At 40.4% G+C, this 12,783-nt stretch overlaps 1 protein-coding gene across 1 annotated transcript in view; it reads left to right on the forward strand.

Moving 5' to 3' along the window:
* The window catches only part of enah (ENAH actin regulator), a 108,735-nt gene extending 96,910 nt beyond the window's left edge, over positions 1–11,825 (forward strand). Inside the window, exons 8-13 of the mRNA XM_078274988.1 lie at positions 1,198–1,246; positions 2,128–2,182; positions 2,305–2,371; positions 5,353–5,437; positions 6,616–6,673; positions 7,860–11,825. Coding sequence (XP_078131114.1) covers positions 1,198–1,246; positions 2,128–2,182; positions 2,305–2,371; positions 5,353–5,437; positions 6,616–6,673; positions 7,860–7,897 — 352 coding nt within the window. The 3' untranslated portion in view covers positions 7,898–11,825. The remainder of the gene's footprint in view (positions 1–1,197; positions 1,247–2,127; positions 2,183–2,304; positions 2,372–5,352; positions 5,438–6,615; positions 6,674–7,859) is intronic.
* The last annotated feature ends 958 nt before the right edge of the window (positions 11,826–12,783 follow it).

Below are 12,783 nucleotides of genomic sequence, written 5' to 3' on the forward strand. Positions count from 1 at the left end.
TACTCCTCACACAGGTGGGTTTAATACTACAACCAATACTCCTCACACAGGTGGGTTTAATACTACAACCAATACTCCTCACACAGGTGGGTTTAGTACTACAACCAATACTCCTCACACAGGTGGGTTTAATACTACAACCAATACTCCTCACACAGGTGGGTTTAGTACTACAACCAATACTCCTCACACAGGTGGGTTTAGTACTACAACCAATACTCCTCACACAGGTGGGTTTAGTACTACAACCAATACTCCTCACACAGGTGGGTTTAATACTACAACCAATACTCCTCACACAGGTGGGTTTAGTTATGCACAGCACAGGTGGAGTTAGTCATCCACAACTAGCACATTAATCCCAGCAGATGGAGCTACAACCAGTCCAGATCAGGGTTAAACACAAACCTAAACATTAATAAGCAGTGGAAAATAATTTTGGTAATTGAACATTAATAAAAACTCAAATCTTCAAGGAGAACCCAAAACTTACCAGAGACTACACTACCAGGCCAGAGAAACCAACAAGAAAGAAAATAAAACATCAACATGGACTCAAATCATTTCAGTTTACATTTTTGCAGAAGGAGAACCGACTTCATTCAGACAGTTCAACGCTGTCAATAACTGTGAAATATAAAGTCTACATTGGGGGGGTTAAAGAACACAGCAGGACGTCACACAAATGGGCCGTTTAAGTGACACTCCCCCCGCCGCTGCACCCTGCAGCCAATCACCTGAGGCTCTGGGAAGGCCGCCGTACGGTTTCTGATGAAATCCAGATCTTGTTTCATATACTTTCATAATTTGATATAAACATTCTTTGGTTTCCTTATTTTAATCTGAATTGTATTGATTTATATTGTGGTGACATTAGATTCCCATTAGATCCCATTGGTCCTTACCTTAGGGCCCATCATACTGCTACATTCCATGTGTATTCACTGGATGTCAGGAATAGCAGATTCAAATAATAAAAGGTACCCAAAACAGGGTGTTTTCACTTTGAAAATACAGCATTGTGCTCTAAATGTCAGAATGAACAGCCAGCGTTTATGCTGAGTAGAAAAACAACAAGACGAGAATGTGTACGTATATATGCTACACGCCATGTGCCCGATGGGCTCTTTGAATTCCTTTAGAAAAATACTTTCATTCAACTTGAGTTTAACTGTATCTGGACTTTATATCTCACAGGAGAAGAATTGCAGAGAAGGGCTCGTCACCTGAACCTGACCAGAGATCAGTAAGTACCAGCTTCTGTCCTGGCTACATTTTGTTTATTTAGGTCTAAAATAGCCTTACTCACAGCTCACTGTTGAATCACACAAACACTCCTCTGTGTAGTAACAGCCATGGTTTCCTCAGTGTACAGGCTGTACCACATTCATTACATTCCTGTCCACAGTGTGATACATTACACACAGTCTAATCACTACTCTCACATACCCTAACATCTGCAGAGAAAACCAGACCTGCATTTAAACAGGCTTCATTTCTAATGTATCATAGTGTTTTATCATATTTTTTTATCCCATCAGTACAACATGTCATACTCACCAGTCTCCAGTCACTTCCATTTGGCTGTTTTTTTGATCAGCTGTAAGCTAACTTCCAGCTGATTATTAAATGTCTTCCAGCAGCTCACGGAGCAAAATCACTCCCTTTCCTGGAAGGCTTTTAATGTCAAACATCTGCATGAGGTGTTGACTTGTAGTCACTTAATTGGCCTAAACTACAGAGTAAGACTTCTGACGGGTTTTTTTTTAACTTATTTTCATCATCAGCGTCTGATTTTAAAAGGGAGAAAACAACGGCTAAGTCAATGTATGGGTTATAGGTTGTCACAAATCACCTGCACTACACAGGTGTAGCATCGCCGCCATGGGACATTAGTAGCACAATTATAATCTACACCTCAATGAAAAAAGATGCAAGTATAGATACATGGGGGGTGTTATTAGGTAAAATTAGTAACCCCTTTATTATTTCACAGCATTTGATACATTTGCTATCTGTGTTACTGATAAGCACAGCTGAAGATATGCAGTCTGAGGAGAAACTCCCTGATCTCCGTCTGAGGGGGACTCATGTTTGACCTTTGACCCTTGTCTGTCTGTCCAACAGGAGGAGGGGGCCGAGATCAACACAACCCCTAAAGTGTCAGCCTGTAGCACACCAGGTGAGTGTCAGAGGGAACCCTCCTGATCCACAGCAATCACTTCATCACAGCTGTTTGATTTGGGACATCCGGTCACATGGGTAGAGAAGTTTGGTTTTCATATGTGTTTCCTTTTTCTGCAGACATGCCCAGGAAGCCATGGGAAAGAACAAACACCATGAATGGTAGCAAATCTCCAGTTATTGGAAGGTACAGCATCTCGCCACTCCTCTGTTGGACATGTCCTTTCTCTGTATTTGTTGTGTAATGTTACTGTACATTTTACATCTAAAATGGTTCAGAAGTTTCATTAATTTGAATTAATGTGTCTACCTGAATGGCTAGCAGCAATGCTACTAAACGTCTACCATACGGGCATATTAAAACACATTAGCATCAGCTAGCTTTAGCATGATGCACTGCTGGGGCCGCTCAGCACTGGCTAACATCACTAAAGCTTATGTTGCCTTCATGTGCACGTTGGATGTGCGTCAGACACCCAACGAAAGCGGAGGGGACTGTGTGCCAATGAAGAGGAATAGCTGCATATCACATTTAGCTAAGCAGTTATCAAGGCTACTGATTGAATTGTATGTTGGATGAATGAATTCCAACCACATGTACATTTCACTGCTAACATCCAGCCTTATATGAAACACATGTCCCTGCATTCATCTTAACTGGGACTGTCTAGTTCCCTACCCCAGTAAACACATTATTTGGAAACTGCTCAGTAATACTTCAAGATCCAACTGTAGTAATTAGTTAGGACAGTAATAGATGCTTTGGACTGTACTAAGGGTTACAACCATAGATATAGAACATATATGTATAGTTAAAACAGTGCTAAAGGTTCAGTAGAGAGAAACCTTCAGAACAAAGTTGAGTGGGCATTCTGATCAGCCATGACTCATTAGGCTGGGGGGGTGTCATATAGATACTCAGCTGTGTCTCTGCTGCTCACACAGACGAGAGGCTCCGTGGAGAAATCCCATGGGAGTAGATTCCTCCAACAGGTAGAGAGAAAAGGCCCTGCAGGCTTGTGCAGAACAAGCCAGGTTTGCTGTGATGGATGTGGTTTTATTTTCTAATGCTTGGATCAAACCTTTGGAATGGATCATGTGTTCCTGTGGTTGACATCTTATGAGATCTAGTCTTTGTGTTTGCATGCTGCTCTGCCTGCTGCCCTTGTTCTTTAAAACAGGGAAATCCAAAAGTGTGTGTCACACATTATACACCCGCCCTATCAGACACACAAACACAGTCCGCCCAGTACACAGGAGACCTGGCACAGTGTTATCATTGTAGAGCCAGAACAGATCCAGCAGGCCCTCTCAGATAAGGCCCTGCAGTGTGTGTGTGTGTGTGTGTGTGTGTGTGTGTGTGCGCACACACACACGAGAGAGGAGAGCAGATGAGCCCTTATTATAACTTTAATATGTGACCCACAGAGAGATGTGTTAAGCACATGAACTTATAACCCTGCACATGTTTTCATTAGAGTTGTTTCAATACCGATACCAGTACCTGAAAAGCATCCCATAATGCCTAAAACACTGGTATCAGTATCGGCGAGTATGTGAGTCTATGCACCGATTTCATACCACATCATTTAGCCCTGAAGAAAATCTACTTTGAAGTAGTTTATTTCTGTTCTTTCCTTATGACTGTCTAACTAGATATTAAAAACAGTTCTCTGTTTATCTGATTATGTTTCACGAAGGGTTTAACCTGAGACAGGCTGTGCAACAATGGTAGCAATCATATCACAACCATACAGGGTTAGTAGTGTACAGCTGGTAAAATAATAATATATGCAGTAGATATTTTAAATGCACTGTTAATGGATCTCAAGTTCAGGTATTGGAATTAGTATCAGGAAGGAAAGAATGGTGTCAGAAGATCTGTAGTTCACACTAGTTTTTATTGATTTTATGATTATTATCAAAAAAGCAGCATTCATGGCAATTTAATAAAAGATAAGACAAGCCTTTATTGTCTCCTATAGGAGAAATTCATCTTGGGCATTGGAGAGAACGAAATGTTGACACATCACACACAAACACACAATAAACATACAGTTAACCTACATAGAAACATAATCATACATTATCTCATCCAATGCTTCAATGAACATCTAATACACCTCACACCATTTATAGTGAAATAAATCACTCACATGACCTGATTTAACTGTTTGTTGATTTGAACAATAAGATGTTTGTTTTTTTGATTACTACTGTTAAATTGTTAAAGCATTATTCCCCTATTTCCCAGTTTGAATATTGTAAGAGTTGTATGGTAAGGTTGGTAAGGTTGTTGGACTGAGTGTAAACTGTGCAGCTGTGAATCATCTTTACACTGGAAACAGTATTTCCAACCCATAGCTACTAAATGGCCTGCTGCAGAGCTCATTTCCTTTTCTTTCACTTCTCCTTCCTGTCATGCTTCCTCTCTTGAAAGTGATTGGCTGCTGTGTGAACAGAGCTAGGACCCCTCTCAGTGTGGCTGGCATCCTGCTGGCTTAGCGCTTGTCTTCAGAAAAAGGTTGCACCTAGCAAGTTTCAATGAAAGATGCAAATTGAAAAGAAATGTCTTTGATGAATATTTTGAACATTTTCCTTATTAAGTTTTATAAATTGTTGAGAGCCCCGTGTGTGTGTGTGTGTGTGTGTGTGTGTGTGTGTGTGTGTGTGTGTGTGTGTGTGTGTTTATATGCATGTCTAGGTAAGTTGTGCATGCTATGTCCAGGATTTGGGTCCTAACTGCAGTTTAAGCAGCATCTTTTTGTGTGCACATGATATGAAACTATTAGAGAATAACTGAAGTAAATTCAACAGGTTTTTGCTGTCAGATCCCACAATAACCCTGGGTGTTATGAGAATCAGGGTTGATTTTCAAGTTCATGGCACAAAATGTTTTCATTAGACATGCACAGTTTGTGTGATATTTATCCAGTTTTAGTTGTTCTGTAAGATGAGTTGCAGTCTAATGTATGTTCTATTTTAGGTGCTAGTAAGTAATATGCTGCGCTTTGAGTGATCACAGTGAATTCAAAATGTGTATATATTTGATATACTGTACATGATAATAATGTAGCAGCCAGAGTTGAGCATCCTGTTTCTCCACCTCATTTCTATCTCTGGTTCTTTTCCACTGAGCTTCTTTGGGTTCTTTGTCTCTCCTCACAGACCTAAATCCACTCCTACACCTACTGCATCCTTAAGTGCCAACGGTGTGCCAACAGAAGCTGTTGACTATGACAGATTAAAACAGGTAGGTGAACCGACTTTAACATTCATTCAGAGACTTGATGCTTTATCACAGCACATGATACAAATGTGACTGACCCTGACCCAACCAGATCGGTATTCCTCTACAGGTCTGTTCTGACTAGAACAAGTCAGACAGTCTTTCCACTGATGCTGTAGTGGAGTCAGTGAGACGATCCACTCATACTGTATCAGTGCACTGTTCTACCTCTCTGTCACTGACAAGGATTTCATAAGACTTTCACATGTTAAATGGTTTAATACAATTGCTTTAATTACTTCCACATTTCACATACATTCATGTTTCATCTTTTTGGCTTTCTTATTTAATTCCATTGGATGTATTTTGAGAAGTGTTTTTTTCCTGAACCTCCTATTTGCAGGGACTAGTACTATCTGTTTGTTTCTATTACTGAGCAGATCTACAATGGCCATCATTTGCAAAGTAAAAATTCAAGTTTTGCAAGCATGACGGTAATCTGACTGTATTCTAATTATCAATTAGCTTGTCAAACATTGATATTTCATTGTGATTGTGCCGTTAAATTGCTCATTTCAGGCATAGTTTACACTGACACGAGGGTTTCCATTAGTGTTAGCGTGCAGCTGTAAGGCAGCTCCTCCCTCTGGCCTGAGTCAATGAGCCTGTTAGATAAGTCCTGAGTCTCTCTGAGTCCGGCCTATCTATCCCCACAACTGCTCACAAACCCTTTACTATACTCACTGTCATGGTTGCTTTCTTATTCAGAGGGGTTTGGAGGCAAAAGCAACAAGTTGTCCAACCCATAAGATGATATCGGTGGTTTGTCCCCCACGCTAATACGACCCACAGGAGAGTTTCATATCTAATCCAGAGAAGGTAACGGTCGCGATTTTAAACACGTCGTTAACGTTGTGAAATTGCCCCAGTTTGGTTAGGTTTAGGGACCAAAACTACTTACCGGTAAGTTAGTTAAATTTAGAATCTTAGAAAACAATCTCACAGGGAGTCCCACACAGGGACCAAACAGGGATTAGGTACTTCGTAAAGAAGACAGAGAATTTCCCTTTGCCAGTCGGCAGTGCCTCCACCTAACTAAGTCCTAAAGCCTCTGTGTTAGCAATGTGCAAGGGGAGTGGAAGGTGGAGTCTGACATTTATCCCGTTTGTATGCAAAGGTGACTTTGTTTCTTTATTTTTTAGGACATTCTGGATGAGATGAGGAAGGAGCTGTCAAAGCTAAAAGAAGAGCTCATTGATGGTAATTATCATTGAAACCTGTGCTCTCTTTTCACACACACTAACAGTGAATCTATACACCAAACACTACAAATGGCAATGCAGCAGGCACTCTTACTTTTGTCTGTTTAGATAACTTGTATTTCAGGGGTTTCTTCCGTTTAAAGTGAAATGCTGGCTGAAGACAGGATGTGAAAAAAACATACACTCTTCTCACAAATGTACAGTAATACATTGGTTGATATCAAAGGTACTGTATTGTTATGCCTCAGAATGCGAATAATGTTTACATGCATCAGTGTATGTAGCACTCGTGTTGTTGCAGACGACAAATGGCTGCATTCACAGCAACCCGACCAGACACTACTGTAGGTGGGCAGAGCGCCCCTATGCTGCTCCACCCTTTTTGGATGGGTAGTCCGAAATGTGAACCAGTGTTCTGAACTATTTTATGAGCTGCTTGTCTGTTGCACCTTAAGCCAAAATGTGGGGATCTGCAGTTTGTATAAAGTAACAAAACATGCCTTTCAAAAATAAGGTTGCACTTAGCAATGCTAGCAGGAGTTATACTTACAAAGGAATATTAGAACACCCAGGGCCCACTAATGGCTTGATCCAGTCCTGAATGAATGAATGAGGAATAAATGAAAGTACGATTCTAGTTTGTTACAAATTGGGTCTTTATATATATATATATATATATATATATATATATATATATATATATATATATTGTACCTACCAAAGTAGTTTCTGTAGGCCAACAAAAAGCCCCCAAACTCTGGAATTCCCTCGCACCCCATATCAAATCCTGTAATACAATTGCCAGTTTTAAATCAAACCTGAAGATGCATTTTTACTCTCTTGCTTTGAACTCCCTTTAATTCGTTAAGATTCAGAGTTATGAACTGAACTCAACTTTTTCTTATCTTTTTGTATTTGTAAATTTTGTTCCATTGTTGTTTTATTCTGTGTTACATTATTTGACTTTACCTTTGCCTAACTATATTCATGGAACTTTGCACACTTGATTATGTATCTTTAAGGCATACTGTTTCTGCCTTCCCTGCTCTACCTGTGAAGCACTTTGGGTCAGCTGTTGTTCGTTTAACTAAAATGACTTGACTTGACTTGACTTACACCAAATGCAGCCTTCTGAACTGGGTGATTCTCACATGATGCGTCTGTCTTTGTCTTTGTGTCCTCAGCAATCAGGGAGGAGCTGGGGAAGTCCAGCACGGCGTAGAGGAACCAAACTCCCTCTTCAAAACATCGACATCCACGCGACCCGACGGACAAACCCCCGGCCAATTTAAGACATGACATGACAGAACAGAAAATAAAATCAACAAACGGTGATGATGACAATAATCATATTAATACTGAGAGAGGACATTATTGGATAGAACAACAATGGACAGGGTGGTGGTGGGAGGCTTGTAACTCTGAGAGCCTGCTGCCCCCGCCCCCTCCCACTGAGGGCATCGCATCCTGGAGGACAGTGTCTGAAACAGAAGCAAATGTCTTTATGCAAAGTAGATTTCTCTCTCCTTGTCCTATAACAACAAGAAAGAAAAAGAAACACAAAACAATCTTGAACTCTTCTATGATTCTGTATTAACCATTGGCGCATACGTGAACAGCAACGGTGATGCTAAGAATCAGAACTCTTGTGATTTTAAATGAATGAAAAGGCACGTTTAATTAAGAGAGTTTGGAGGCAGGAAGAATGGGGGATGGAAAATATCAACTTTTTTCCCATAATGCCATAGGGGTAGGGTGGGTGCGTGCGTGTGTGTGTGTGTGTGTGTATGGGGACTGACAGTCTCTGGTGAAGTCCACCACTGCAGGACACTGTAAAGCTTGTCTTCCTCAAATACTATTTTACCTGAATATGTACAAAGGAGAGAAAAAGTTATTTAGAAAAAAGCATCTATCCACCATGTCTGTCGCCGTGTAGATCTACGGCCATATCAAGTAGCTCAATAATCCAATCTTCTCTCGTCTGTGGAATCATAATCACAAGTGCTGTTGTCTCCCGTCATGTCTTTGTCCATGCTGTTGAATGGCAGGTGGACGGACACGGAGGGCAGCTGCCAATCACACGGCAGCCGTCCTAGCTCTCTACCAAACCTCTGGCAACGCAAAGCGCTGATTGGCTGATACCTGTCATGCTAGTTGACCATGGTGACGTGACGTGTAGCTAGAACTGACTTTTCTTCCTGTACGTTTTGGTTTGAAGACTCTCTGGGTCTCTGTCATGTTTGTCATATTTAGGTACTCTGCATGCATGTTTTCTCTAAACCCTGAGGGTCACAAGTCTGCCACGGAATGACATTAGCTGTCACAAGTTTTATAACAAGCAATAAGTGTAGCATCTATTTCAAGGCCCACCTGTCCCAGTCCTAACACCACCAAACATGTCTCCATGTCCCCATTGGACAATGTTACTGTGGGACACCTCGCCACTTCTCGTCAACTTTATCGCAGATATTCTGTGACCCTGAAGGCTGACAGGACACAATACCAGAGCAACACTGTAAGACATGATTTCATGGAAAATCACCATTTTTTTAGTCACAATACTCTCCTTTTTGTTTTTGGTTCATTTTCTATAAAGTATTCCAAGGATACTGTGTCTTTTTATCCTTTATTATTAAGTGATATTATTTTATTGCATTTATAAACTTAACCTTTTGGAAGGTGCACAGGACAACCCAAATGTGTGAGAGATGGTGTCCATATGAGGACATGAATGTGCCATTTACTTTTTCTAGTGCTTACTGTTTCATCTTCTTTTCTCCTGCCAATGTCAAATCATTAACATGAGAAACTGTATCGTTACATAAACGTACTGTCACGTTATTCTAAAAACACTTCAGTGCTGAGTTTGTTTCACTAAAAGTACAATCAACCTGAGAGGGATATGTTGGAGCTGTAGCTAATGTCCTCTGTCTGTCCTGGTGAGACTCTGAGGAGGATATGTCTCTCGCCGTGGAGTCTACAGGACAACAATCTTTTGACTTTCCAAAGGAATCCAAGGTGATAGGATATCTTGAACCGGTTGTAAAATGATGCTTTATGTTTTAGCATCTACAGCGTGTGGTATCTTGACTGTTCCATGCATCATAATTGAAAACTCACAAGGCAATACAGTGTGCATGCTATCACCACAGTTGACCCATTTCATATTGATTGCTTTCCATAAAGTTGGGAGACTTGCATTAGGCCTATTTTGAAAAAGAATGGTAACAATTGAATCAACATTGGCTGAAATATCCTGACTTTTAGTCCTACAATTCTCATAATTCAACTCCATAGCATCTTTTCATTTGATGCTCCCTGCCTGATAATTGTAGACATCTTTCAAACTCCACACTCTCACTTTGGAATGTTAAACGTGTAGTCTCCAAGTCTAGGCCGAGAAAACCCTGGTGACATCACTATGATTAGGATTGGGCATCGAGAGCCGATTCCTACTTGGAATCGTTTAAAAAATTACGATTCCAGTAGAATTGTTTTTTCTTTATTGGAATCATTTGGAATCGTTAAGAGGATTTGGTTTCAAATCCGATCATCGCTTCCCAATTTAATATGTGGAAGTTTTGGTTTCTGTAGCAGCCAGGTGCTTGTTGTGTTGCAGCCTTGGAGCTCAGTAAGCAGCGCTCTAGTCTGGCTTTATTTTACGTTGAAAAAGCGGTAAAACTGCAAACCTCCATTGAATCAAAATACAACTTTCCTCTTATTTGTGAAAATAGGCATGTGACCCGTTTCAACTCCACCTGTCAAAGAATCAGAATCAAGAATCGATAAGAACCTGAATTGAAATGATGAATCGCAATTGGAATCAGAATTGTTAAAATCCAAACGATGCCAAACCCTAACTATGATGTTATCACGGTTATTTTCTCAGACTCAACAAAGCCTCTCAAGAACCACAGAATACATTATACAACTGTTTTCACTGTCTGATCAGAGAGCCCCTTTATTATGATGGGGAGAAGCAGCTACTGCAAGCCAAAGGTTTGTTAATCAGTGGCTGTGTTCTATGTATAAGACGATGTTCAAGGGCTCAGATGTTTGAAGATGAGAAGTCACAGATTTGAGAAAAATGCTCTCATTTGCTTTGGATTAGGTCAAATTGTTAAATACTGTGATGAGAAAAATGAATGGGTTAATTACGGTCAGTTCTGTTTCATGCTCTCTCTCTCTGTCGATAAAGTCGTTTCCTCTTCTCATCCACTTTTCTAAATGGAGACCCTGACCCAGCCATGAGGCTCCCTGTCCTGAGTTTTTACATCCACTGCACTTTAAGAGCAAACTCACAGAGCAATCCAACATGTTCTGATAAAATAGCCTCTGTCGCCAACAGTGTGGCTTCCTCACCAAAGGATTCAACTAAACATAATCACTCTCTAACAGTCGCCTTTCTGATTTTTGTATCATTTTGAAGAGAATAAGATGTCTGTCTCTATATTCAGTCCTTTGGACGTGATTGCAGGTGAAATTTTCTGATCAAGACAAACTCTTTGTGAAGCTGTGTGGTTTGTGCCTTGTTCCGAAGTTGCATTTATTATGTCAAAGACATAAAGATGACTAGTAATAATATCTAGGGACTGTCATTATGATCTCATGCAGTTTTTATTAAGTTTGGCTTTGTTTTTTATTTGAAGGGAGAAATTATTGACCTTGGTACTACTGTTCCCTGCAAAGAAAACGTCTTTGCACCAAGATCTTTGGTTTTTCCATACATGTGATTTATTTCCATACAGCTGTGAGGTTGCTTTTCTAACAGCTCAGGAGTACAATCAAGCGTTGAGAAATGAGGCCTGGAAGGGTTCAAAGATGAGCTTCGCTCTGACATGATTTTTCTAAACCTGAAGTCCAGATGAGTCTGACTGTGTGTGTTCTGCATCTCAGCTTTCTTTACATGCTTAGAAATCTGTAGTGACGTCTGCTCCACGCTGATGTCAGATTGCTGATGGAAACATTTATCTTTGTCCTTCAACCCAGTTTTCTGCCGAGGGAACTGATGCATTTGGCTGAAGCGAGATTCCAGATTTATTCTTTTCTCATCTGCATTGTACCATACTGTTCTCATGTTAGTTAGTCTTTTCTTACATGCTAACATATTGATTTGTTTGAGCAAATTAAATAAAAATTGCAGTACAAGACTAGAAGTTGTTTCTTTTAAAATGATGCTCACAGTTAGGAACCTTGAGCGGGGTTTTCAGCTTTACTTGGTTTAGCCTCATCTTATTTTTCAGACTTGTATAACAACTATCAAACAGCATTTTAGCTGATTTTGTCCCTCATTGTCTCTTCAAATTTTAACTCCAAATGAGAGTTCCATATGTAACTAATTTACTAACTCTTTAGTCAGAGAACTGACTCAGTAATATTGATCTAAAGTTTGCAAACATTACATCTATAGAACTGAGACATGGTGTGTTTCATTGCTTAGGAGTTAAACTTTTTGGTTGTAAGAGAAATATTGTATTCTTCTTTAAAACGGTAATGTCTCACTTTAAGTGAATATTGACATTGGAGTCCCTGGAGGCCTTATTGCTTCCTGGTGTGCTTACATCTGTCATTACAGCAGCTCAGCCTCGGCTTCAATAACTGCGACAACATGTCTGACAGCGACTCACATTCATGCTTGGCGGAAGAGCACAGGAAGAGGAAGAGCATGCCCCTTTATTTCTTCAAGCCTGATGGATGATGCATGCAGTCTCTCTGCAGTCCTTCCTCCGTGTGCAGCTGTCTGTCAGTGAGCTGAGCCAGACTGCTGCTGCTGCGCTGCATGGTGAAAGGATGACTGAACTGGGGTCATTTGGGGTTTGCACTTTCATTGTGCTCAGCCACAAGGGATATTCTCAGAGGACTTTGTACTGACCCTTCCTACCAGAGTCAGATGCAACAAACCTCAATATTTTAAATGTTTTTGATTGTGCAAAATCAGGGTTTTGTCCTTTTTTTTTTTTTTTACACTCTTGCACAACTATGTTTTGGGGAACCTTGGTTTTGTGTACTTACTTATTTCCAGTTCCAGCTCAGCTGTCCATTCGTTGCCTTTGACTTTGTACATTTTAATTTTTGCGTGTGGCATTTTGCAAAAGAATGAATAGTCAG

The sequence above is a fragment of the Sander vitreus genome, chromosome 18 (genome assembly GCF_031162955.1).
Source record: "Sander vitreus isolate 19-12246 chromosome 18, sanVit1, whole genome shotgun sequence".
Lineage (NCBI taxonomy): Eukaryota > Metazoa > Chordata > Actinopteri > Perciformes > Percidae > Sander > Sander vitreus.